The sequence below is a fragment of the Diplotaxodon limnothrissa genome, linkage group LG5 (genome assembly GCF_057381915.1).
Source record: "Diplotaxodon limnothrissa isolate DT_005_m linkage group LG5, D_limnothrissa_male_GT1.1, whole genome shotgun sequence".
Lineage (NCBI taxonomy): Eukaryota > Metazoa > Chordata > Actinopteri > Cichliformes > Cichlidae > Diplotaxodon > Diplotaxodon limnothrissa.
In genome coordinates, this window is record NC_140600.1 from 37784252 (window position 1) to 37810475 (window position 26224).

The 26224-nt window shown below is 41.6% G+C and overlaps 2 protein-coding genes across 3 annotated transcripts; both read left to right on the forward strand.

Moving 5' to 3' along the window:
* The first annotated feature begins 979 nt into the window (after positions 1-979).
* Positions 980-8723, forward strand: sp1 (sp1 transcription factor). Of its 2 annotated transcripts, none has more exons than XM_085354716.1 (6): positions 980-1035; positions 1645-1718; positions 3370-4765; positions 5934-6075; positions 6302-6492; positions 7214-8723. In XM_085354716.1, the coding sequence occupies exons 1-6, from the start codon at positions 1029-1031 to the stop codon at positions 7525-7527; spliced, it is 2124 nt and encodes a 707-aa protein (XP_085210842.1). In that variant the 5' UTR covers positions 980-1028; the 3' UTR covers positions 7528-8723. The 2 variants fall into 2 exon arrangements, with proteins under 2 accessions (XP_085210842.1, XP_085210843.1); XM_085354717.1 differs by lacking the exon at positions 980-1035 and adding an exon at positions 1047-1108.
* A 3089-nt stretch (positions 8724-11812) lies between these two features.
* On the forward strand, positions 11813-24128 carry LOC146632806 (serine hydroxymethyltransferase, mitochondrial-like). The gene is made up of 12 exons (XM_085354719.1): positions 11813-12001; positions 15859-16050; positions 18709-18788; positions 19335-19535; positions 19666-19747; positions 20032-20154; positions 20541-20680; positions 20781-20943; positions 21358-21457; positions 21795-21950; positions 22505-22612; positions 22872-24128. The coding sequence occupies exons 1-12, from the start codon at positions 11825-11827 to the stop codon at positions 22997-22999; spliced, it is 1650 nt and encodes a 549-aa protein (XP_085210845.1). The 5' UTR covers positions 11813-11824; the 3' UTR covers positions 23000-24128.
* Positions 24129-26224: the final 2096 nt, after the last annotated feature.

Genomic DNA, 26224 nt, shown 5'->3' on the forward strand with positions numbered 1-26224 from the left:
ACGGGCACATGTGCTGCCGTATTGACAGCCCCCTCACGAATCCTAATAATACAAGCCCTCCCACAGGCGAGCCATTTTCTCCTCCCCGCGCGGTTCATAGCCAGTGTGTGCGTGTGATGGGGAAATCTTCACCGCCACCCTGGCCAACTCCTCCCGCCTCCTTGCCGTTTCCCGACCCACCGGGCGCCACCAGGGAGTGGCCAGTGGCCACGGAGGCAAGACTTAAATACCCATGCGGCCTTCCTCCTTTCCCACCTCCGTTTTCAAACCAATACACGAGCCTTAATGTCTCAGATGGACAACACAGGCTCAAGTATCTGACCGAATAAAGGCGATCGCCCATATTCCGAGAACTGTTTACTCATGGCGTCTTTTAAGCGGAAAAAGATAACCAAACGTCAATCATACTCAGGGGTACAACCTACAGTGCTTGGTTCCGCCCAGTCTTCTGCCTCTAGCCCAATTACATTGTCCGACTGATACTCGTTGGCAGAAACGCCCTTCTCCATTGGAGAAAAGAAGCGATTGCTCAAAAGAGGCTCTTAAAAGGGTGTGCTTCTTTTATTCATGGGAACAGTGCGATAGTGCAGCGAACAGGGGGTGAGTTTAATTTTTAATATGGCAAAACGCCCATTGTTGAATATATGGTTACCTATTTCGACTGGGAGATTTTTCCACTCGTATTCTTGTATTTTTGATATTAGATAAATACTTTCTACCGAAGAATATTGTACTAAGAACTAAAAGGGATAATAATTAGGTCGTAGATGTTTGAATTAAACGGAATTGGACTTGAGCTGTATAGGGGAGCTACTTTCATTTAATGACTTCCTCGTCAATACTTTCTCCGATAAGCCTGTTAAAAACCTATACCGCGTGTTCTCCCCGACGTGGGCAGGCTGCCGCGTTCATAAATCGAACGCACCCACTGTTCTCCTTCAAAGAAGGGGGGGCGTCAAGTTAGTGTGAAGTTGTGAAAAGTTGTCAAGCAGAAAAAAGAGCAGCGAAACTCCTCCCGTCTTCAAATTATGAGCAGTAAGTGAACTTTTTAAACTCACTGGCATGTTGTGGACGAACCGATAACTGAACAGTAAGGAGTAGAGTGGAAGTACGTTGTTTTCAATGTGTTCCGTGTCGTAAATGTGGCGTGTGCCGATAACGAAATGCCGAGTTGTTTTTTTTTAAAAAGTGACCAACTAAGGTTACAAACCCGCTAATTTTTAAATACACGGCTAACAACAATTAACCAACTGGTCACTTGTAACTTTACTTTTGGACTTAAATTAATAGGTAAGCAGATAGTGTCACTTAACTCCGTGCAACTGATGTGAGCTCACAGCTAGTTGTACTTACAGCGGTGGCTGAAAACATTTCGTTCACTTCAGCTCACACTTTACTTGTGAGTTCACGTTAGCTTAGCATGTAGCTGGCCCTGTGAGCACTTAGATTTTCTTGCACTTCTTGTCTGAATCGCCCCACAGCGGCCCCGAAAAACACCCTTTTTATTGTGTGTTCGTGGCCTGTGCTGTTCCGTGTGTTCCGTCCTTTTTATTACACGCAGTAGTAAGTTTCGATGTGTGATGTTTTTTTTTCTTGTGAAGTGCTTTAAGGAGATGTACTCTTACAAAAACTCTTCTTCCGCAGATCAGCAGCAGGGTGAAATGGCCGCTGTGGAGAGCGGTGGAGGCTTCAGTCAAAAGCGAAACACAAATTCACAAGTAGGTTACGGGACACATCCACTGGAGATACTGCCAGACTGAACTCATGTGCACTTCCCATCTGTTTGATCGCTTCTATGGCTCGTTTGTGTCGGGGTCTGTGAGGGTTGTTGATTTTCTCCCCAGAGCACATGTTACCGGGGTGGGGAATGGGCAGGTAAAAGTCGCCCACACGGGGTGTTCCCGTTAAACCCCGGCACTTCGTGTGTATTTCGCTCGGCCCATTTGGCTGGCCTTGGAGGGGGTGGCTAGCGGAGTGAGTCAGTTTATAGGGCAAACTAAAAGTGTGGGAGGGAGATGGGTGGGTTTGGGGGGAGGGGAAGCCAAGCCCGCCGCAACTCCACAAAAATGTGGTCCCTCCCATACCCCCTGCCCACACCCCCTCACTTTGATGCCCACTCCCCTGGAAAGGGCAAGAAAGTGGGTTAATTTTATTAATGAAGTTCTTGTTAGTAGTGGAGTGTGTATTTCTGACATCCAGAAAAGAGGTCCCTCTTCTTCTTTTTAATTAATCTACCACATCACTTGCATTTTTTTAAATCAGAAAATTAATTTGGAAAATAATTTTAATAGACATTTTAAACCATTTAATCTTGTATCGTAAATGCTCTGAATCATGTGCAAGGAAGGAAAAAATAAACTCTAAAAATTCACTCTGTAATTTGTAATTTTCTGATTCAAAGTGAGTTGGACAAAGTGGGACAATATTTACATTTTACTGTGTTACTGGGCTTTCCAAACCAGGCTACACTTCCTCTTGTTTAGGGGATGCCACAGCGAAATATCCACCACCATCTCAGCCCATCTCTAACATCCTCATCCTCTACCAACCCTCTGTATGTCCTCCTTCACTAAATCTCTGTGGTCTTCCTCTTTTCCTCCTGCCTGGCAGCTCAGTCTTCAGCATCCTTTTCCAATATATCAATTTTTCCTCATCTGTGCATGTCCACCATCTTGGGCTCGCCTCTGTAACATTCTCTCTCACTCCACCTGACTTTTCCCCCAATATTATTTCTAAACCCATCCCTACTGGTCACGCCCAATGAAACTTTAAAGCAGCGTGCATACTAGAAGTGATTCACAGTGTCCGGATGACTAGAAACCACAGAAAGTGGATGATATTCCACGGGTTCAGGTGACTATGAGCGAAATAACCGCAAGCAATAGGAAGTGGGTGGGACCTGAGGTAACCCACGGACAAGACTACAAGTGAAAGTGAAGAATGCAACTGATTGGCACATGACCTGATGGTAAATGCGTTAGAGAGTTACCTAGGCAACAGAAGCGTGGAATGTCCACAAGTGACCAGCCGTCCGCTTTAAAGCAGCGACAAGTGATTGACTTCCAGTGTGTATGCAGCTCTGCCACGTCCAGTCCCATCTTCTGCCTTTGAGTTAGCGGCACCATCTTCACTCTTGCTGTCACAAACCACCCCAGACACTCATCTCCACCTGCTCCCCTGCCTGCACTCTCTTCTTCACCTAAACTTTATTATGTATTCTTTCAATCACATGCAAGTATCCAGCTTTACTTGAACATCCTGATATTTTGGCAGCTGTTACTTTTTTTTTTTTTTTTTTTTTTTGTAACTCTACATTGCATTTCTTATATTTCTACTTTCTAAGTACTCCTTCATTTATTCTTTTTCCAGGACTCACAGCAGCCGTCACCACTCGCCTTGTTGGCAGCCACATGCAGTCGCATTGACACCCCAGGAGAGAACGATTCCCCTGCCGACCAGCACCAACAGAATCAGCAGCAACAACTGGACCTAAACCAGGCTGTTTTTACCTCCAGTGCCAACAGCTGGCAGGTAAACCCTCTCAGTGTTCAAGCATCCTCAGGCTCCAACACAGTCACCACAGATTCCTCAGGAGTGATGTCAGGAGGAGACCTCAACAAGAACAGGCAGGTGCTGTCGCCAGCTGTAAGCTCTCAGGGTCAGCAGCAGCAACAACAGCCCTTTGTAGTTGCTCAGGCGCCGTCAATGCAGGGTCAGCAGGTCCTTACCACTATATCAGGTATGATGCCTAACATCCAGTACCAGGTCATTCCACAGTTTCAGACAGTGGATGGCCAGACGCTGCATTTTACACATGCTCAGCAGGAGTCTGCTGTGCCTGCCGCAGCAGGACCAGGCCAGCAGTTTCAGATAGTGTCTTCTCCCAATGGCCAACAGATCATAACTGCGAGTAACAGAGCCGGTGCAGCAGGAAACATCATAACCATGCCCAGTCTCATTCAGGGAGCCATACCCATACAAAACATAAGTTTAGGCAATGGTTTGTTACAAAACCAGCCCCAGTTCTTGGCAAATATGCCTGTGTCTCTAAATGGAAACATCACTTTGTTACCCGTCACTGCTGGTGCTGCAGGGGGGGATACCAATGGTGGAGGAGAAGCAGTGGGAAACCAGCTCATGCAGCAGCAGCAACAACAGCCAGTGTCTTCCAACAGCGAGTCCGGCTACATGACCAGTGCTTCCACTGTCACTACACAGACGACCTCTTCTTATGGAGTTACCCAAAAGCAGAACAGCAATGGAGCTGTGACGGGGACTTTTCAGCAAAACATGGCCTCTTCTCTGGGTATCCCAATACAGCCAGACAACAGAGACAGGGTGCAGCCACAGCAAATCCTCATCCAGCCTCAGCAGGTTATCCAAGGTGGAGCGCAACTCCAAACCATCCAGGCCGGTACTGTTGCAGCCACAGGCGGTCAAGTGTTTACTCCAACACTCAGCCAGGAAGGGCTTCAAAATCTTCAAATCATGCCAAACACAGGGGCTATCCTGCTGCGCACCGTCGCCCCCAACGGCCAAGTGACCTGGCAGACCATTCAGATCCAGAATCCGACGGGAGCGCAGATCACACTGGCACCCGTGCAGTCCCTTCCCCAGCTCGGCCAGGCTCAGGGAACAGCTACAGCTGGAGGAGTACCCGTCAACACCGTGCAGATCCCAGGGATCCAGACCATAAATCTTAACAGCCTCGGGGGGTCCGGGCTGCAGATGCACCAGCTGCCCATCACCATCGCCAGCACAGCAGGTCAGCCAGTGGCCTGATTTTCATTAACTGTTAATATTCAGCGTTAAAATGCATGCATAATATTTTCATCTATTATAACATGCAGGTTACTATATCAGCAGTTGGTGTGTTTAAGACCTGTTGATCTGACTTTCATTTGTATTAGATGCTTTTCTTTGGACCATTTAGTTTTCATAAATAATTTTAGATTCTGTCTAAACACAAACAACTTTTTGTGTTTGTTAGAATTTCCGTTTAATTGGTAGTTAAAGAACTTGGTGTACATGGTAATTGTAAAGTATGTGACTTGCAGTTGGGTTTAGTAAACAATGGTTACCCTGGAAGATTAGATTTACTTTCTGTTTTTCTTTCCCTCTTTATCTTGTATCTTTGGATTGATTCCTTCACCTCTTACCTACGTAGTGAATTATACTGGTTGAACCAGTCTGGCTTGTTCAGTGCTTTTCTGACCTCGTTAGGCCACTTCACATGTTTGTGTTCCTGTTAAAGCTTTTGTTTCCCCTCTGACCCTACGTACCTCCACATGCTGGTCCCATTACATGCAATTGTGGGTCAGCCACGACTTCTCTGTTATAGCAAGGGTGTAACTGCACCCCTCCCTTCTTTTTTTCTTTTTACCCTTTTTTTTTTTTTTTCCAAGTTTGGCCACTGGCAGCTCCTCCCAGTATGTCTGCATGTTTGTTGGGCTAGATGTTATCAAATTCCCCTGTTTGTAAAGAATCGCTGAGTCTGTTAACAGTGTTGTGAAATCGTATGCCTCCCAGCAGTTACATTTGCAGCAGGCTTTGTTTAGACTTGTTTTAGTTAATGGCTCATTTTTCTACATTTTACTCTGTCATTAAAGTTACTTAAGCATAATGGATAAAGACCAGATGACTAAAGTTGTCATTGTTACTGAAAATGTAGCTTATTTAGAAAAAAAGTTGTACTAACATTGGATTAGTACTGTTTGTTTTGGTTTTATGCCAATAAGGAGCTATGAGAAGAAAGCGCATAGCTCTTCAACCCTATGGTTTTTGGATCAGAAATTATAGAGCTGTATTTTAGATCTCTAACATGTAAAAATTTAACTGGTTTAAGCTTTTAGAGCAGCAGCTGTTTAATGAAGCACTAGATAAACTTTGTATGTTATGTCAGACTTTAGCATTTTTCTTTTCCGTTGCTACAGGAGAGCAGCCGTTACAGACGGGTGGAGAAAGTTTGGATGAAAATACAGCTATGGATGAAGAGGATATAAGCCCACCACCTCAAGGGCGACGTAACCGTAGAGAAGCATGTACCTGCCCCTTCTGCAAGGATGGAGAAGGACGGTATGTTACAGAGCCCTGTTATGGCAGTCTTCCTGTCTAAATGTTATTTTCCTTTTTACATGTATTTATTCAACAATCAGTCGTTGTTGTTAGCTATAAAACTGAACTACACAAAAAAGTTGAAGCAAACTTGTTTTTTCACAATCTTTTAAACAGAGACCTATTTGAATATCACTTGTTTTTAATTTCTCTCACGCTCATGATTTGTGGTTATTGCATCAAGCAGTGATCCGACTAAAAAGAAGCAGCACATATGTCACATCACTGGCTGCGGGAAGATCTACGGCAAGACATCCCACCTCAGAGCCCACCTTCGCTGGCACACGGGAGAGCGTCCCTTTGTCTGTAACTGGTCTTACTGCGGCAAACGATTTACCCGTTCAGATGAGCTTCAGCGCCATAAGAGGACACACACAGGTATAAGTGATGACTTAGTTTTATTGTATAAGTTTAACTGGCGTATTTTAGTTTCAGGCCCTGTTATTGTACGGAGTCACTTGTCATGGCTTGCAGGGATGACTGAGTTGAACTGAGCCAACATTGTTTTATTATTAACAGCCCTCTTTTCCCAAATGTGTCTGCTGTGGGGAAAGTTCACTTTTATTCTTTAATGCGAAAACAGTGAAGATCAGAGGAATTCAGTGCAGCCTTTAACTATTCTAGACATTGACTGAAAATGCACGTGAGTGCAGATATCCAACATTGATGCTAGAATACGGCAGGTGTAACAGTCGTGCCCCAAGGTGGCCTATCTCACAAAATGTGCTACAAGTTGGAAAATGTCCCAGAGTTCACTGTGTGAAAACCGAATAAGCCAATGTGTGATAGGTGTTTGCCACATTAAATGGGGTGTAATTTTACAGTGTACGCCAGCACCAGCATGCTTGATTGAATAGGTCAGTGTTTACCAGCATCAGTACAGGAGCACAGAGAGTCCCAGAACACAGATAGTAACAGGTAGAAAAAGTTGAGATGTTTCTGGTTTAAACTTCTTTTTATTAAGAAGTGTAAATGGTTGCTCACACAGACTGACTCCAATGGGTCAACTATTACCATATCTCAAATGGATCATTGACTGTGCAGCAAAAAGTCTGATATTATCACATGCATTTATTTATTTTTGTTTACCTTTCTTCAGGTGAGAAAAAGTTTGCGTGCACAGAATGTCCCAAACGCTTCATGCGCAGCGACCACCTCTCAAAGCACGTCAAGACCCATATGAACAAGAAACCGCCAACTGTTACCAGCAGCAACGCCGCCACCACAGTCTCACCTGACGCTGCTTCGCCTGCAGCAGGAACAGAAGCCGGCACCGGAGCGGTTTCAGCAAATGACCAGCACACCATCGTTACCATGGAAACCTTATCTGCAGAGAGCTTGGCTCGATTAGCCAGCAGTGGTATTAACATGATGCAGGTGGACTTTCACCAAATAAATGGCAATAGTTTCTAAATTGGTGGAGTAAAGTGGCCTTGGTGGATATTGTATTTGGACATTTGGGGCTTTAAAAAGGGCACCTTACTGCAGATGCAGAAGCTTTTAGAGGCTTCAGGCAGGAGAGGTGGTGACAGATGCAATGCAACAGACACTATAAATTTTGAGGACTGAGGGAGAAATATGTTTCCATCTCGTATTTGAGACCTTGGGCATTGAAGGCTCAGTTGGATTAAAATGTTAGACTAGAAAAATCACCATTTGATTTCCTTAAAATGGGAATGGCATTACACTAACATTTATCACACGTAAAGAACAGTCTTACTTGATAGTGGGATTGCAATTAAACACATAAGTCACCACACTTCATGTTGAATTTGTAGCTTATATTACGCTCTCTTTAATCTTATCTCTTCTTTAGCAAAGGGATAAATTCAGCCAGCCCCCCCATTGTTTGTTTTTGTTTGTTTGTTTGTTTTTTGTTTCTGAAGCTCTGTGCTTTGCCATTTTGCCATCCCTCCTCTCATAGATGCTTCCTTTCCCATCAGACTGGGCTCCTGTCTCACACATGCACCTCAGGCTAACTGACCACACATAAGATGAAAACAATCTTTAGCAGAACATATTCAGTTCTCAGATTGCAGTGCTGGGAGAACTGGATGTGTTCATAAACAGCAATCTGATTGCCACGGGAATAATATTTAAATGATAGGAGGTGGACCAGGACATGTACACATGACATCAGAGCCAGAAGCACTAATCAGTGCAGTGTAAGGATGTAGCTATCAGAGCACTGAGAGTAGCCCCAGCACACTTAAGCCATCATGCTTTGATATCTGTCATTAAAAAGCATTTTTTATGTAAATATGTATTTGGTTGTGTAAATGCTGCAGAAATTCTTAGTATAAGCAGGATTATCTTTCATGATTGCCTTTCAGATTTCTAAACCTTTCATGCACAATCAAGTTTAATATTGTTACTCCTACATTTATAAATGTATATGTAGATTAAATGTGTAAACCTCAGCCTTTCTGTCATAGAATAATGGATTCCATACAGTCCAGATCTTCCAGTACTTTTTCTTCCTGTGGTACTCTTCTTCCTCAACACTTTTTCTTGCATTCAGTTCAGTTTCTTTCTTTGGGTTAACTATTGTTTCATCATATCTGCTCAGAGTGATGGATTTTATAATAATTTCCAGACAGCGTAAATATGTAAGCTCAAAACCAAAGGTTCATACTCATTTTATAAACAAAACTTAAAAAAAAAAAAGTCTTTGGTCCATAAACTTTCTAATAATTTTTCTATTATAATGCACATGCTAAAGTTGTAACTGGAAAAAGTCCAGCTTGAGGCAAACCTTGAATTATTTTCCCTTTGTCCAAATAAGATGAAAAATGTACCAAGTCTTGTCATGAACAGTTGTGCTTCCCTTAACTATTGAAATGTTTTGTTTCTGCTTTGAGAAACAACATTTAAAAATTCTTTGCAACTCGAGATTAAGTCAATTGGGCAACAAGTGCTCTTATTTTTTGGCTCATTTTAAACAAGGGATTTTATATTGTTTGTATACAACTACTGCAAATGCCAACAGCTGGATTAAAATAATAAATATACTTTGTCTCATTTCTTTGTATCAGTCCAACACACGCACATACATGCAGTTTGTTGAAAACATTTCAAATTATGACTTAAATTTCACTTGGACATAAAGAATTACTGGACAAAAATTAATTTACAGAGAAAGTAAAACATTGAACGACAATTAAACCTTTGACTCCCTCTAGTGTTGGAATCACATGTCTACACATTGTCCGCACACATCACATTGTCCGCCTCGGGCTTGAGTTTGTTGCAGACTGCAAAGAGAAGTTATTATCTTGGATTAGACGGTGAAATCCTGTCTTTGATGGGACTTAAGCCCATCATTAAATCCCTTCACTGAACGATATGTGCTACTTGTCTTCAGAAAGCACTGCCATCCTTGCATGTGTTATTTCCAATAAAAACAGGAGATAATTCAAATCCCTATTAGCATTGCAGGGAAACAGTTTATACATTGCATAAAAAAGCTGGATATCTGTATTGATATGGCCTGGGTGATGTATTAGGAATGAAAGTTTGCCACATTATTATTTGATTAAAAAAAAAAAATCAAGCTACAGAGGGCTCAATATAAAGGCACCCCCCCAAAAAATTTCATTTTGCCCACATTTCATTCCAGCAATTCAAAATAGTAATCAGTAGTTTGTAAGGACCCCACATGTTTGTATGCGTGCCTGTCATTGGCCAGAAGATTTGCTGGCTTGATTGATGCATTCATCCTGGAGGAGCTACCTGAGCAACCTCTGTACGGTCCAGGTTGCCTCATGCTACCAGTAGTGACACAGACCCAAGCTAAAAGCAAAACTGGTGAAAAAACAGCCAGAAAAGATGAGGGGAAAATGTCAGCGGCCTCCACTTGTGAAACCATTCCTGTATTGGGGGTTGTGTCTATGTTGCACAACTGGTGACCTGTTATAAATCTCATGAACACCCAAGCAGCTGAAACTGATCTACAACCCTCTGTGCTATACCAGATCCATATCCCGGAGCTTTAACTGACTCAATTACATACTGTGATTAAAAATTAAAGGAACGTTTTCTTCTTTTACTACATAATCAAGCTACTAATTTACATTTATGGGTTGTGTTAAATGTTAAAGTTCCTAAGTTTGGCTTATCTTATTATTGTGTAAATACACTGCTCAAAATAAATAAATAAATAAATAAATAAATAAATAAAGGGAACACAAAAATAATACATCCTAGATCTGAATGAATGAAATATTTATATGAAATACTTTGTCCTTTACATAGTTGAATCTGCGGCCAGCAAAATTAAAAGGGTTTTTTTGTTGTTATTGTTGGTTTTTTTGGGGGTTTTTTAATGATCAATGGAAATCAAATTTAGCAACCCATGGAGGTCTGGATTTGGAGTCAAAATAAAAACAGAAAAAACACAATACAGGCTGATCCAACTTTGATATAAAGTCCATAAAACAAGTCAAAATGAGGCTCAGTCATGTGTGTGGCCTCCACGTGCCTGTATGACCTCCCTACAATGCCTGAGCATGCTCCAGATGAGGTGGCGGATGGTCTCCTGAGGGATCTCCTCCCAGACCTGGACTAAAGCATCCACCAACTCATGGCCAGTCTGGTGTAACGTGATGTTGGTGGATGGAGCGAGACATGATGTCCCAGATGTGCTCAATTGGATTCAGGTCCGGGGAACAGGCGGGCCAGTCCATACCATCAATGCTTTCGTCTCTCAAGAACTGCTGACACACTCCAGCCACATGAGGTCTCGCATTGTCTTGCAGGCCCAACTGCACCAGCATATGGTCTCATCAGGGGTCTGAGGATCTCATCTTGGTACCTAATGGCAGTCAGGCTACCTCTAGCAAGCACATGGAGGGCTGTGCGGTCCCCCAAAGAAATTCCACCCCACACAATTACTGACGCACTGCCAAACCAGTTATGCTGGAAGATGTTGCAGGCAGCAGAATATTCTCCATGCTGCCTCCAGACACCGTGGAGAACTGTCACATGTGCTCAATGTGTACCTGCTGTCATCTGTGAAGAGCACAGAGCGCCAGTGGCGAAGTTGCTATTCTTGGTGTTCTCTGGCAAATGCTAAACGTCCTGTACAGTGCTGGGCTGTAAGCACAACCCCCACCTGTGGACGTTGTGCCCTCATGGAGTCTGTTTCTGACCGTTTGAGCAGACTTTTTGCCACAGCTCATTGATGTGCCATCCTGGATGAGCTGCACTACCTGAGTCAGTTGTGTGGGTTGTAGATTCCGTCTCATGCTGCCACTAGAGTGAAATCACCGCCAACATTCAAAAGTCACCAAAACATCAGTCAGAAAACATAGGTACTGAGAAGTGGTCTGTGGTCACCACCTGCAGAACCACTCATTTATCGGTGATTTCACCTGTTGTCTGTTCCATTTGCACCAGCATGTGAAACTGATTTTCAATCAGTGTTGCTTCCTAAGTGGAAGGTTTGATTTCACAGAAGTGTGATTGACTTGGAGTTACATTGTGTTGTTTAAGTGTTCCCTTTATTATTATTTTTTGAGCAGTGTTTTTATGCCTTTAAGAGCTGGACTTCCATGCCACCATTAAAGAAGTCACACATGCTCCGCTATATTTAGCAGACATAGATATTTTCAAAATGTAACGCTGAATAAGAGAAACCTAACCTGAAACGGACAGAGTGTGTGCAAGCAAAGAAACAGCAGAGTGAGCGCTGCAGGGACGTCGCTAGTTTATGTGTCGTCCTCAAAACAATGTGCCTACACTTCCCATCGACCCCTTCGGTAGGACGAGCGTAACCAACCGTCTCTCAAACAGCCTTTTCGACCGTACCAGCTGTGTGTGCGCTGCTTCTTCGTCTGGTCTTACACCTGGAAACATGCTGCTATTCGCTCTGAGACAGCTCACACGGGTAACTGTGCCGTTAAATATATTTCTACGCTGTTTTGCCCCCGGTGTTGTTTTCGGTTGGGTTACTAAGCTCGTATTTCTGCGTGGTTGGCTGTTTGCTAACGACAGAGTTTACTCTTTACCAATTCACAGGCTTGGTGGGGTTATGTTTCTTACTGCAGCTCAAGTGTGCAGTTTAGATTTAGCGAATGCAACAAACCGCTAGCTGTTTGCTTTCTGTCCTTTATGCATTTCATTTCAAACTCGAGGCTTGTTTGCTCGCCACCGGGAAGCTAGCTGCCAGTGGTTAAGTTCGGTGAACGCAACTGGGTCCACGTGATGATGCAACAGCGACTGCTCAGTTTCATCATGTTGACAAACTGCAACAAACTACAGGGATTTAAAGTGTATGGTTTTTAATAAGGGGGCACATGAACCATATTTAAAGATATGATATTCAGTGAGAGCGTGTGCGGCAGGGATGTGTTTTCATGCTTAGAGTTGTTGATGCGTGGACATACATGTGTGTTTTTGTGTCATCCGCACAGCTTGATAGATGATCAGAAGGGAAGAATGCATGCAGTGGTGTTGAACCGTGTATCGTCTGCCTTTGAAATGGAATAAGAGTTTAAATAATATATGCAATAAATATAAAAACAAATTAGGTTTTGATCATGAAAAAAGATGCTGAATAATTAATTTTAAAGCCGCACTTTGTTTAATTTATTTTGTAGTATTATATTCATATCAACAAGCTTTGAAAATAACCCAGTATATTCAAAGCTAGTTCAGTATGCTTGGAAAGTCATAAATATAAACCCTGGTGACCTACTTTTGTAAGGTGTTGTTTTGGCCTACTTGAAGAAGTTGAGGGGCACACTGTAGGTTTGGTAACTTTGTCTGTTAGTGTTACACCACTTTATCCAAAAGGGAAAAAGCTGTAGGTATTTTTAGCTGGTTAATGAGTGGCTTTCATGCTGACAGGGGCTTTAATAAAGTCGAGTGAAGTCGAGCCCTGATCCCGATAACAGTTTGCAGATAATGCAAGCACAGGTTAACGGATGATAATATTCAACACTTGAAGAAGCTGGTTTTGGTCCAAATAATGTTCAAAGTGCTAAATGGGCCTCATAGGTTTTGGTGAGAGCACCAAGAAAGCACTAACACCAAATGTTCTACACGGGGTAATTATGTAACACACGTGGGTGTTTTGTCCACCTTGAAAAGTAAAAGTCATTGTTTCAGTCACACCAGCAGCTGTTTGACTCTTTATCCTCATCAGTATTTACTGCTGTCATAAATACTTTACAAAAATGTTATCACAAGCTTGGTATTTAAAATAAGAAAAGAGGATACAAACTAAACATGCTAAACTGTAACATAATCAGGATAAAAAAGATCAGATAAAAAAAAAAAAAACATATACAAATGTAAATTAATAAGGAGACAGGATCCAGATATTTGGTGTAGATTAAAAAAGAAGCTAAATGGTTTAAAAATATCATTATAAATTCACCAAAAGTTTAGTGCTGAGTAACATTTTATAAATGATTAATTATTTTATCAAGAGTCCCAGATTTTTAATGAAGAGGAAAAAAGATTTTTCCAAGCTTAGTACGGACTTCCAGTGAATTACATTGATATGAACAAGTTTGGGATGCCCCAGATACAGGCGTGGTTTAAAACGTCCTAATAATGTGTTGACAATAACATACAGCTATCTATATCATCTGTTGTTATTTTATCTGGTTGGGCTGTTTGTTTGTTTTTCCTCCCCCGTAAAAGATGCAGTGATGAGCGATATAAAAATCAGCAGTAATAAACCTGACTGCAGAATAGTAAACTGTATCCAAGGGCTTAAGAGTGGAGGCAGAGGCATGCTTATAAATCACACTACCATAATCCAACATGGGGAAAATAAGCTTTTCATGTAGATTTTGGCTCCTTTTATGAACAAGAAATCAGGTTTTTGTCTTAATTTCTTAAAGATTGTCTTTGTAACGTTCCAGTGCAAATTTATCATATATTCAAATTAAAATCGGGTCATTGAACAGTGAGGACAGTGTACTAGACTTCCACATTCCCAAAGTTGATTGGGTATGCTGAAAAACTGAATCACATACTGAATGCATAACAAAGCTGACTCAACATTTTCCCGAACTTTCATGTAGTTTCTCAGAAAGTTTGAGTCTAAATCTCATGTTTTCAGAGCTGGTTTTAAAAGTCGCTGCTGTTGGTGTTTTTGACGTTTTTCATGAAACTGAGTGGTTCACATGCACTCACGCTGTTCTTGTTGAATTTAATTATTTTGGTGTGCATCTTGATTAAAGTTTTAATGGACTCACAGGACAGGGTTTGTCTTGTGGTCAGGGCATGTGATTTCAAATTGAAAAATATTTCTGTGTGTACTTTTTTTCCTACACTTGACTTTTTCAGAGGATAGCGTTGAGATTTGTCCACGACGACGACGTCTTTCTGTCAGGGAAATTAATTTTGTGATTTAAGCATTTTAAAGTTTTTCCGAGGATTTAAATCCTAAAATTAATCTGCTCTTTGCTTCATAAAATATAACAGGACATTGGAGTAAAGGAACATCTTGGAAGGTTCTTAGTATCACTCCATTTGTGATTCTGAATGAGAGTGGCTTTCTGATGTGAAGTGTGACGCTTATTTTGAGCGACGAAAATTAATAAAATATAATTTTATTATAATATTTCAAGATCACAATAACCTTCCAATTTTGAACTTAAAAAAACAAAAAAACTAACACTAATCAAATACAGGGGTTGCTGACCACTGGTCTAGCCAGTACCAGTAGCTTGAGCTGGGGAATCTAAAACTCAAATGACTGAGAGCTACATAAAGCTCCCCACTCTTCTGATTGACACATTTATACAACTAGATGGCTCTATATAAGTAAAAACATTCAACAAATCCTTTTTATCCTAAAACAAACTTATGGTAAAAGAAACCCCTCCTCTTGGTTTAACCTGATGATGTCAGACATGACATCATAAGCACTTTAAAAATCAGGAAATGCTCGATGGGCCATTCCCCACACCTGACATACATGAAGACTGAAAACAAAAATGCAACGCAAGTAATCACAAATGACTTAATTCTGCAACATCTCACATGATGAAGCATGGTCAGTCCAGATTAGATAAGCAGGAAGTGCTGAATCTGTTCTCTATATGCCTCCTTCTGGTACACTGAGGCTGTAAAAGTCGGTCCCAGTTTATAGAAGTGCTGATAGAGGCATAATTGAACAACCATGCTGATTATTGATATCACGAAAACACGCCAGCTTCTAATTATACCAGGCTGCATTAGAGTGTAAGGGAAGCGCAGTAGTTGAAAGGAGGCAAATGTCTCCTTTTTGTACAGGACAAATTAGAATCACACTTTAAATATATGAAATGATCAAATAAAGACTAGAGAATTGATGTTCTTTGTAATAGGACAGCTAGCAGCAGCATGGTGACCAAAAACTGACAAATGTCCATGAAAATTCAGCAACTTTAGGAGATGACAGGGACTTTAACTGCACCATGATCTGTGGCTACCAAGTCAAACTAATTTGATTTCTCAACTTTGAGATGATAAGCTTTCAGCAGACTACAAAGAGAACGACATGATTAGGTGGGAAATATACAATAGTTGTACCTGGAAATCCAATACAACCATCTGTTAGCTGCAGGATGATGGACACAATCTCACACTCTGGCAACTCATGACCCAGTTTGGTGCAATGACACAGTTTTAGAAAACATTTCTACTGTAACTGCGATATCTGTGTAAAGCTGACAAACTCTAAATCAAACCTTTTCCTTTCTGTATTTTCTTTCCTCATATTCCCAACTCGTCTTCCACCCACAGCCGCTGTGCCAGCGAGTCCCTGTTTGTCTCAGTGCACGTGCCCACCAGTCTCACGCTGCCACCCGTGCAGCGGATGAAGATCGTCCTTGGACGGGTCAGGAGAGCCTGGCTCAGGATGACCCCGAGATGTGGAATCTGCTGCAGAAGGAGAAGGACAGGCAGTGCCGTGGTTTGGAGCTCATTGCATCTGAGGTACTAGATCTTAGAAATGTAAATTTAAGTGCTTTTGTATAAGCCTTTTTTTTTTTTTTTTTTCTTTTAGTGTATATTTAGTTAACAAATTATAGTGGGGATTAGGTCTGGGCCATATCATGCCGTTCACGATAATACCGGTATAACGTTGGGCAACGATAAGAAAAGGAAATATCGCGATAGAATATGGGTAAAACGTGCATGCGCAGTGCCTTTGTTTTCATACGCACATGGTGGAAAAAGCATGGCGGCGACGGAGAATAAGAAGGGCGAAAGCAGATCATTGAATGAAACGGATGAAGCACAATTGGTTTGTAAAAATGCTGCAACTTCAGTGGTGTGGAACTGGTTTGGTGTTTGTCCGTCAGATACACACCAAAGCACAATTTTTGGTAGAGCATGCAAGTGGGCCGCCGTTATTACCGAACTGATTTTATGTGGTACACGGCACTCAAAAATCTGTCAAAAATGTTTTAGTACGACTTTGCTAAGCTACGAAGCCGCACCGCTTGATTGTCGGAGCACTGCGGCTACCGTAGTCAGGAGCCTCGTGGAGTGATACGTACTGTGCTTCAACATAATATTACCGTATGTGTATAACCTTTTGTGGATATTATACATGGTTATGCTGAGGATATGTCATCCAATTTCCACTGGAAATTACTTTTGGCTAAACTGTCAGCAAGGAATTTGCATTTGCACTGTTAAATTTTTATATAACTTTAATGCACATAAAAAAACCATCTGCTTGTTTAAGTGAAAATACATTGATGGGGTTTTTTGCACTAATAAACTTGTGGAGTTGTAAAGTATTTTGTCTAGTGTCAATTATATCGTCAGTTATATCGTTATTGTAAATTTTCAAAAATATATCGTGATAAATATTTTTGGCCATATTGCCCTGCCCTAGTGGGGATGGAATAGGCTGCACAATAAGTGGATTAACATGAATATAAACATATATTGAAAGTCAGAATAAGTCGGCACACACCTTTTATGTTAATGCAGAAATGGTTTTGTTAGGAATAAATTCATATCCAGCTTCCTGTTAATTCATTATTCACTCACTGAGGAACTGCCCACAGTAAGCTGGAAGTCATTCAAACTTGACTTCTTTAATAGTAAAAACACTTATAAGAAACTCTGCTTGTTGTAAGCGAGACTAGCTCAGTTATCAGAAAGATTTGGGCAGCTCTTTGTTTTCATTCCAAGGCTGGAAAACAAAACATTTTACTATTCAGAAGAGCAGACGAGGTTTTATCTTCTGCTGTTCCTTCTCTCTCCTGTTCCTTCTTCGCCACAGTTCAGTGGAGTATGTCAGCCCCCTCTCAACACAAAGCCTGACCACTGTAGTGTGAGATAAAGCTGATATCTTCATTCTGCCTCCTCCCCAGCTCACTCTGCAAGTCACATCACAGTACAGCTCAGACAGACATTCCTCCGATGAGAAGACGTACAGTTTTCCACATGTGTACACACAATATATGCACAGCAGTTGGCGTGACAGACGGATGCAGTAGAAAGCTGTTAGCTTCCAGGTGAAGCATTTGAATAACAACACACCACGACCACCACCCCATTCAGAGAGGCAGAATTCAGACTTTATTTATCTGTGTTCATTTTATGTCAGATCCTGTTACTGACCAGTGTGACGATATACAAGAGAGACATGTTACACAGCCAGGGCTGCAACTACTGTGGCGAAGAAGAAACGGAAGATAAAACCTTGTCTGTTCTTTTGAATAGTAACATTTTTCATTTCACACCAAGCACAGTTTATTTGAATCGGCCCTGCTTTTATCTTTTGTTCTACCAGTGACAAGGGAGGTGCTGTTCATATCATCCACTGACAACAGTTTTATCAAGTTTCTGTGCAGAGTAGATTACTTTATCAGCATTTTTGTTTAAATTGGAGCTCACATTGTGCCTGCAGTAGCCACACATACATTTTTTTTATTTTAGACAACCAAATCTGTCATATTTAGGGCTGTTTTGGACCTCTGAATTTGGTAAAGCTTTCACTATTTCAGTTAGGCCTGAAAAAGATGGAATCCAATTAAGTCTGAGCGCAGCAACTTGTTCTGTTTGGTGCTGTTTGTTTTGGCTGTACAGTGGGGCACAAGGACACAGTGTTAACTTGTCAAGTGAGTACATGTAGGAGGAGATGTATGAAAGTCTGTGTGAGAATGTCAGAACTGGATGAGCATGTTTGCAGGTAAATCTGGGTCTTGTAGTTTTAATAACACACGTTGACCCATGAATAGAAACTCTCAGGAAAACAAACCAAAATAATCTGAGCTATACTTCCATGGGAGGTGAAGAAAAAATGGATGATTTGATTAAAAAAACTAAACAAAAACCTTTTTCTGCAGATATTAATATAATAATATCCACCCATCCATTTTCTTCCTCTTGTTCAGTTCAGACTTGTGGAGAGGCGGAGCCAATCTGAGCTACCGTAGGATGTGAGAGACAGCCTGGACAGAGCTCTGCCAGTCTGTCGTAGGGCTAACACAGAGAGACAGTATTACACTGATTGCTTTTCATCAGGGAAAAATTTCCCACCATCACTTCGCAGACTTTAATTTTCTGTCGTTGTCCCATCTGTCCACTCGTGCCATTAATCTGAGTGTTCGCTTGTGTGTGTTTTCATTGCAGAATTTCTGCAGCCGCGCTGCTCTGGAAGCTCTCGGCTCCTGTCTTAACAACAAATACTCTGAAGGCTACCCAGGAAAAAGGTAGATTTTTTATTCAGCTACACCTCTGTTTATTAACATGATTGATATTATTTTCAGTTAATGAATTTTCTGTTATTTCCTTCAGATAAGTAATGACTGCAAATGATAGTGCAGAATTAGTGCTGTACTTAAAGGCTTTGCTTATACCGATCAGTCTACGCTATGGAGGAAATATTTTACCATAATGTATACCTGTCATAGTGTTTATTTTTTTCCCCCCAATATGTTCTACCTGCTGAATCTCAAGCAACAGACAAATAGACAGCAAGTAGCTGGAGATTGTTGTCGGGTGTATAAGCAGTTTTCATCGGGAGCTGACTGTAACAAAAACACATAAGACTGAACGCTGGATTTACATCAGATTTGAATGATATTTATTTGCTGTGTTTGCTGGGAATGCACATAAACAACAGTTCGCCACATTGGCCTAAAAGGAACTATTGTGCGTTGTGGCCAAACAATTAATCACTGTAGGTTTAAATTCTAACAAAAAGCTGAAATTAGCAGGTTATTCACAGTAGTTCATGTTTCCATCTCCACCCTCAGGTATTATGGTGGAGCAGAAGTGGTTGACCAAATTGAGCTGCTCTGTCAGAAGCGAGCTCTGGAGGCCTTTGACCTGGATCCAGCTCAGTGGGGCGTCAACGTCCAACCGTACTCTGGCTCTCCTGCCAACTTTGCCAGTTACACCGCTGTACTCAATCCCCACGATCGTATCATGGGCCTGGACCTGCCTGATGGTGGACAGTTAGTATTCACTGTTGCTGTATTTTTGCTGTACCCCCCCCCCCCCTTTTTTTTTTTAATTCATAAATCTGATTTTTCTGTTTTATTCTTTATGTATATATTGTTTGTTTGTTTGTTTGTTTTACTCCAGTCTGACTCACGGCTACATGTCTGATGTGAAAAGAATCTCTGCAACCTCAATCTACTTTGAGTCAATGCCTTACAAGCTAAATGTAAGTAGAAAAGCTTTCTACTGATATCTACTGACACCCGTTTATACCAGTGTCGAATGATTAGCTGGGATATACTGATGTATTTTTTTTTATGTCTTATCAATGTCAGTGTGAGAAGTCTTCCAAAAGTCAATAAGCCAGCAAATACTAAGAAAGTCCAGTTTTCAGTATGTTACAGTAAGATGTTTATAACGGGTTCAGTGCTGTCCTTGCAAACTGTGTTTTCTGAAACGTAATCATTGACCGGCCAAGGCCATTTCCTCTATCTGCCTTCTTTACTGCAGACTGCAACAGGACTTATAGACTACGACCAGATGGAGATGACGGCCAAGCTGTTCCGGCCCAAGCTCATCATCGCTGGCACCAGTGCCTATGCCCGGCTCATTGACTATGCCCGCATCAAGAAGGTGCACGGAGAACTCTCTGCATTCTCAGTTCACCCCGTGTTCACCCCGTCTTTTTCTGTTCTGTTGTGTGCTTCACTTTTCTTCTTCTTGTTATCCTGTATCAAAAGGATGGATCAGCTTTGTGTTTGTATTTAAAACTTAATCAGCTTTTTTGAGGTGACAGCTTGGTCCTCTGTCACCTTAAAATAGAGGACAAATGTATAAGAAGGGCCAAAAACCATCTGAATCTAATGCAGATGGAAAAGAGAATGTATTTTCACCTCACCTTTTAGGGCTAATTAAACGCTTTTGTAAACCACAGAACAATAGAACTTTCCTGCCACATGTGTATACATGTTGGTCTTAATTTTATAACTGTTTCCTCATCCTGCCTCTTTTTCTTCCAGCTGTGCACCAACATCAATGCCTACCTGCTTGCTGACATGGCTCATATTAGTGGCCTGGTGGCAGCCAAAGCCATCCCCTCGCCCTTTGAACATGCTGACCTGGTCACCTCCACCACGCACAAGTCCCTCCGTGGAGCAAGGTAAGGTCAAACTGTAAGAGACACGGGTGGGAACAAAAATCAAATTGCTGAGTAAAAATTGTAAAATTGCTTCATCAGTAAAAGATTCTGTTCTGTCCAGGGCTGGTCTCATCTTCTATCGGAAGGGTGTTCGCTCAGTTGACAAAAAGGGAAAGGAAATCATGTACGACCTCGAGGACAGGATCAACTTTTCTGTCTTCCCCTCCCTGCAGGGTGGACCTCATAACCATGCCATTGCTGGTGTAGCAGTGGCACTCAGACAGGTCTGCACAACACACAAATACCGAACTGCAAACTTGGATCTGTTGGTGTTTTGTTTTCAAGACTTAAAGCTGAGGAGCTTAAGAACATGTTGCATAAACTTCAGTCAGTAAAGGGAATAGTGCAGGGGTAGACAACTCAGGCCTCGAGGGCCGGTGTCCTGCAGGTTTTAGATGTGTCCTTGATCCAACACAGCTGATTCAAATGGCCAAATTTCCTCCTCAACATGTCCTGAAGTTCTCCAGAGGCCTGGTAATGAATTAATCATATCATTCAGGTGTGTTGACTCAGGGTGAGATCTAAAACCTGCAGGACATCGGCCATCGAGACCTGGAGTTGTCTACCCCTGGAGTAGGGTATTACAGAGCCAAATGTAAAGGCTAACTTACTGTACACTTTTGGTTCTGTGTGTCCAGGCACAGTCTCCCCTGTTTAAGGAGTATATTGACCAGGTGCTAAAGAATGCCAAGGCTATGGCTGCAGCTCTTCTCAGCAAAGGCTACACTCTGGTATCAGGTAATCTAGCATGCACTTCTTTACTCAGCACGGAGCATTTAACACTGAAAATTCATCTAAAATGTCCTGTAACAAAATGTAAATTACACAACAAGAAAAAAAGCACAAATCCAAAAATGATATTTGTTTGTTTTGATGTATAGCCTTCAGTTTATATACTCTGCAGTGTGTACATACACCTTTCTTTAATCCCTTAGTAAATATTTTTAGCCAAATAACTGGTAAGAGTGGAAGATCGTACCAGTAAAACACATTCCTAGCGTATTTTTTCCCTTAATCTCGTGTAATGTACGGGTGACTTATTTTCCTCCTATTTATTGAAAACTGGCTGTTCCAGGTGGGACCGACAACCACCTGGTCCTCGTGGACCTGCGACCTAAGGGTATTGATGGTGCTCGAGCTGAGAGGGTGCTCGAGCTTGCGTCAATCACCGCCAATAAGAATACCTGCCCCGGAGACAAGAGCGCCCTGACGCCTGGTGGCCTCAGACTTGGTGAGAAACAGCTTCACATCACACTGTGTTTGCTGGACACACACCAGGAGGTGGTCATACTTATTAAGGATTAGAAACCACGTGCTTCCCTGTATATTCATTTGAAATCTTAATTTAAATCTCCCCCATCTCAAGTCAAGTGGCTTTATCGTCATTCCAACCATGTGCAGTGGTACAGTACACAGTGAAACGAGACAACGTTCCTCCAAGGCCATGGTGCTGCATATGACATATAACAGACAATCAACACAGGACTACATAAAGTGCAATGTGCAAAGACAGTGCAACACCAGACAGAATAGAACGATACAGACACAACAGTGCAATGAAATTTCTGGATCTGATGTGGTGATCGGTTGTAGTTTTGACACATCTCAAGCCTGTATAGGTTATTTACTGACCTTTTAAGAAGCTCCCACTCTATGCTATTTTTTTTTAAAGACTATAAAGCAAAATTAGGGGGAAAACACAAGAACAGGAATTAAAAGATCTAAACTGGAAAAGAACAATGGGAAGTGTATTTCAAGCTTAAGTGATGTGTTCTTCTCTGTCAGGTGCTCCAGCCCTGACCTCGAGACAGTTCAAAGAAGCTGACTTTGTGCAAGTTGTCGAGTTCATGGATGAGGGTTTCAAGATTGCCTTGGATGTCAAGAAAAAGACAGGTGAGCCTGCTGTGAGGAGGGGGGCAGATTAATCTGTAGCTCAGTGGATGCCTAAAACATGTTTAAACTCTTTTTACCAAAGCACAGTTTGAAACTGTTCATTATTAACTGTAATAGCATTAGTGAATTTATAAAGTCAAATATAGTGCACGGTCTTTAAAATTGCTGCATGAGAGAAGACAAAATGCCCAGTGGTAGTGAAACAGAGGAAGCTAAGAATAAACATCTGAGCATTTCTCTTTTCTGTTGTTGTTTGCAGGAAAGCTCCAGGACTTCAAGAACTTCCTTCTTCAGGACCCAGAAACGGTGGCTCGCATCGCAGATCTGCGCCACCGTGTTGAAGCTTTTGCCAGGCCCTTTCCCATGCCAGGGTTCTCCGACCATTAGCCCACTGTGGACTCACGGGTCTATCACAGCCAGATGGCAGAGAGCCGGCAGGGCAGAAGTGTGGATGGAGTGAAATGTGGCTGGAGCCTGTGAACTGAAATGGCTTGAGTTCGCTTTTCCAATCATAAATGGGAAATAATTTTTTATACTGCTTTGCAGTCACGAGTCATCTGTTTGGGGAAAAACATAGCTTCCATGTTGAGTTAAATAAACAATCAAATGTGACAGATTTTCTAGAGCAGAACAACATATTTTCTATTGTGTGTGTGAAGATTTTCTTCTTCACATGATTTCTTAACAAAAGTGTGTGGAAGAAAAATTTAGCAACAGTCAGTGTCACAGTCTGACTTGGTAAGTGCATGATTAGCTACTGTAATAAGGTGCACGGAGTCTTACTTCATTTGAGTCTTAACTAACGTCACTAATGTAATTTCAATGTGAACGGGTGTGCTGGAAAAGAGGGGATCAAAAATTACACCAAGATCTTAATATATTTTAATATACTATATCTTAAATATGCAACACTACAAACTGCTTTTATAATAGGTTTGAGATGCACGTTGTCGTCTTTTGGCACTGCTTTTCTTCCAGCATATCATAGACGCAGGTTAAAATTTCTATATTTTATTATGTCAGAATAATTCTAAATAACCAAATGGAATCGTAAATAGCATTCCGTATTAAGTCATACCTTTGGTCTGTTTACAAAGAGAAATCTTTTCTACGTGTTATTTAAAAAGTATTAATTGTCATGTCATTTCAATCCATTTTCCTTTATTTTATTACAAGAAGGATTTTGTACTGCTGATATGTGGTTGTTGTTTTTTTCCACTGTGGCTTTTGTGTGATGTAAAGTGAGAAACTGAAAATCAAGCTGCTTCAGACTACTTTGTTGCACATTTGGTTTAAAGACTGTTCTCAGTACAGTGAGAAGAAACGAGTTGTCTCGTTCAACAATTAAGAACTGGATGTTAGAAATTACGTGGTACTTCTTCTTTGAACAAATGCAAATAAATGATCCATGTCACAATTCAGCCAAAATACATTTTACTGCAGTGTTCCCAAATCTCTGATCTTTGCTGTACACAAAGGTTTGAACCAACCTTTTACACATTTTACTAATTTTATTAGTGTCATTCTAATAAAGTCCAGTAATGAAAATGGGGTCAGTGTTGTCATTAATATTTACATATTTGTTCTTTTCTTAGAGCCATAGATGATTAAAATAGAAAAACGTAGAGTGAAAAGACTTTTTCATGTCTTTGTAAATCAGTTGTGCTGACATCGTACAGAATTTCCTTACTCGCTGCTTGCAGTGTTTTCATTTGTAGCACTAAAATATCTCTCCCTCTGCAGCCCACCTGTTTTCTCAGTGCAGGAGAATGCACAGCTAGCAGACTGGAGGGGGCGTAGCTGTAAGTATGTGTGTCGATAGATGTGTCTCACAAAGTAAACAAGTCATGCATGTGAGAAAATGAATAAAAGAAAAAGTTTTGGGGGGCGGTTCTTCCTCTGAAGATTGGAGTTCAGTCAAAAATAGGAGCACGAGAAGATTAACTGCCTAAACACTGAAAGAATTGCAGTTTTTGGCTTTGTCTTAGCTCATTTCTGCTGTGTTGGCTGTCTGACAGAATTTGGGGGACTTTGTACCGAGTCACTACTTCCCCATTTGAACTTCATCAGGCGAGACCCGGAGAGGACTGCAGCTGTGACCATGACGCACTTCTTTTTTACTCTACCTTTCATCTCAAGACAGATATCAGAAATCAGCATCAACCAAGAGTAGATCAGTGAGGTTAAGATCAAATTTAGGTGATTTAATTATGATATTCTTATTATCTGATGCTCTTGCTAAATTGCTTAAATAAAACAAGTATTCAAAAGTTAAAATTTTAACAGTAAAGGTTAAAACTTGTGAAAAACAACCGCATTTTTCAATGGTTCAGAAACTAATTCCTGCAGTATATTTCTGAATCTATTCATTCTGCCTAGAGGATCATCAGAGGAGTCCTGCACAGTTAACGGGTGTGGCTGATGAATTGCACTTGATCTGCAACACTACTCATGCAGTGTTTCTTCTGTTAGAGCTGGACAAGTCTGCTCACCACCGGCTAAAACCAGTTTCTGCACTGCCTGTTAAAGTAAAACTCAGAAACGATGACCTTTTAAACGGAGAGCCAGTCCAGACTTCCTGTCCATGGATCACCGGTTGATCCACAGCACGTGCACATGACATCAGAGCCAAAAACACTAATCAGTGCAGTGTAAGGATACAGAGTTATCGAGCACTGAGAGTAACCCCAGCACACTTGCGCCATCATGCTTCGATATCTGTCATCACAAAGCATTTTTATGTAAATATGTAGATAAGAATAAGAGAGAATATAGAATAAAAGAACAAAACAAGAGGTGGTCAGTATCCAGGCTGTGAGGGGTCCTTGATGATGATGCTGGCTCTCTGCTGAGGTCTGCCAGTATAAATGTCTCTGAGTGGAGTTAGTGAAGTGCCAATTGCCTGCTCTACCACTCTCACCACCCGCTGCAGTTTTCGCTTGTCCTCCACAGTACAGCAGTTAAACCAGAGTGTACAGCAGTAGGTCAGAAGGCTCTCAATGGTGGAGCGGTAGAAGTTGATTAGCGGTTTTTGTGGTAATTGGGCCTGATACAACTTCCTAAGAACATATAGCCTTTGTTGTGGTTTTCCTACCTGGTGGGAAACGTTTGTGGACCAGGTAAGGTCGGCCGAGATTTGGACCCCGAGGAACTTAAAGCTTTCTACCTCCTCTCCATCAATGTAGAGGGTGGAGTGGTCAGATCGCTTTGTCCTCCTGAAGTCGATTACCATCTCCTTAGTCTTGGCTGTGATCACATGTAGGTTGTCGTCATCTCTGTAGGCTGAATCATCATTGTACTTGATCAGTCCTATAATGGTCATGTCATCAGAAAATTTTATAATGGTGTTATTGGTGTGAATTGAAGAACAGTCATGGTTAAGAGTATAAGAGGGGACTGAGGACACGGCCCTGTGGAACGCCTACATTCAGAATGCAGATGGAGGTGGTGTGCTCTCTGTGTTCTGGGGTCTGTTGCTCAGGAAGTCCAATATCCAGGTGCACAGTGAGTCACTGAGTCCTAAGTTGCTTAGCTTTTTTTAACCAGTTTGCAGGGTTGAACTGTACTGAAGGTGGAGCTGAAGTCCACAAACAGCATTCCCACATAAGTGTT

Coding starts and splice junctions, on each gene's coding strand:
- sp1 (XM_085354716.1), top strand. Junction 4,766..5,933: donor CACCATCGCCAGCACAGCAG/GTCAGCCAGTGG, acceptor CCGTTGCTACAG/GAGAGCAGCCGTTACAGACG. Junction 6,076..6,301: donor TGCAAGGATGGAGAAGGACG/GTATGTTACAGA, acceptor TGCATCAAGCAG/TGATCCGACTAAAAAGAAGC.
- LOC146632806 (XM_085354719.1), top strand. CDS start 11,825: ATGTGTCGTCCTCAAAACAATGTGCCTACACTTCCCATCGACCCCTTC. Junction 16,051..18,708: donor TGGAGCTCATTGCATCTGAG/GTACTAGATCTT, acceptor TTTTCATTGCAG/AATTTCTGCAGCCGCGCTGC. Junction 20,944..21,357: donor TAGCAGTGGCACTCAGACAG/GTCTGCACAACA, acceptor CTGTGTGTCCAG/GCACAGTCTCCCCTGTTTAA.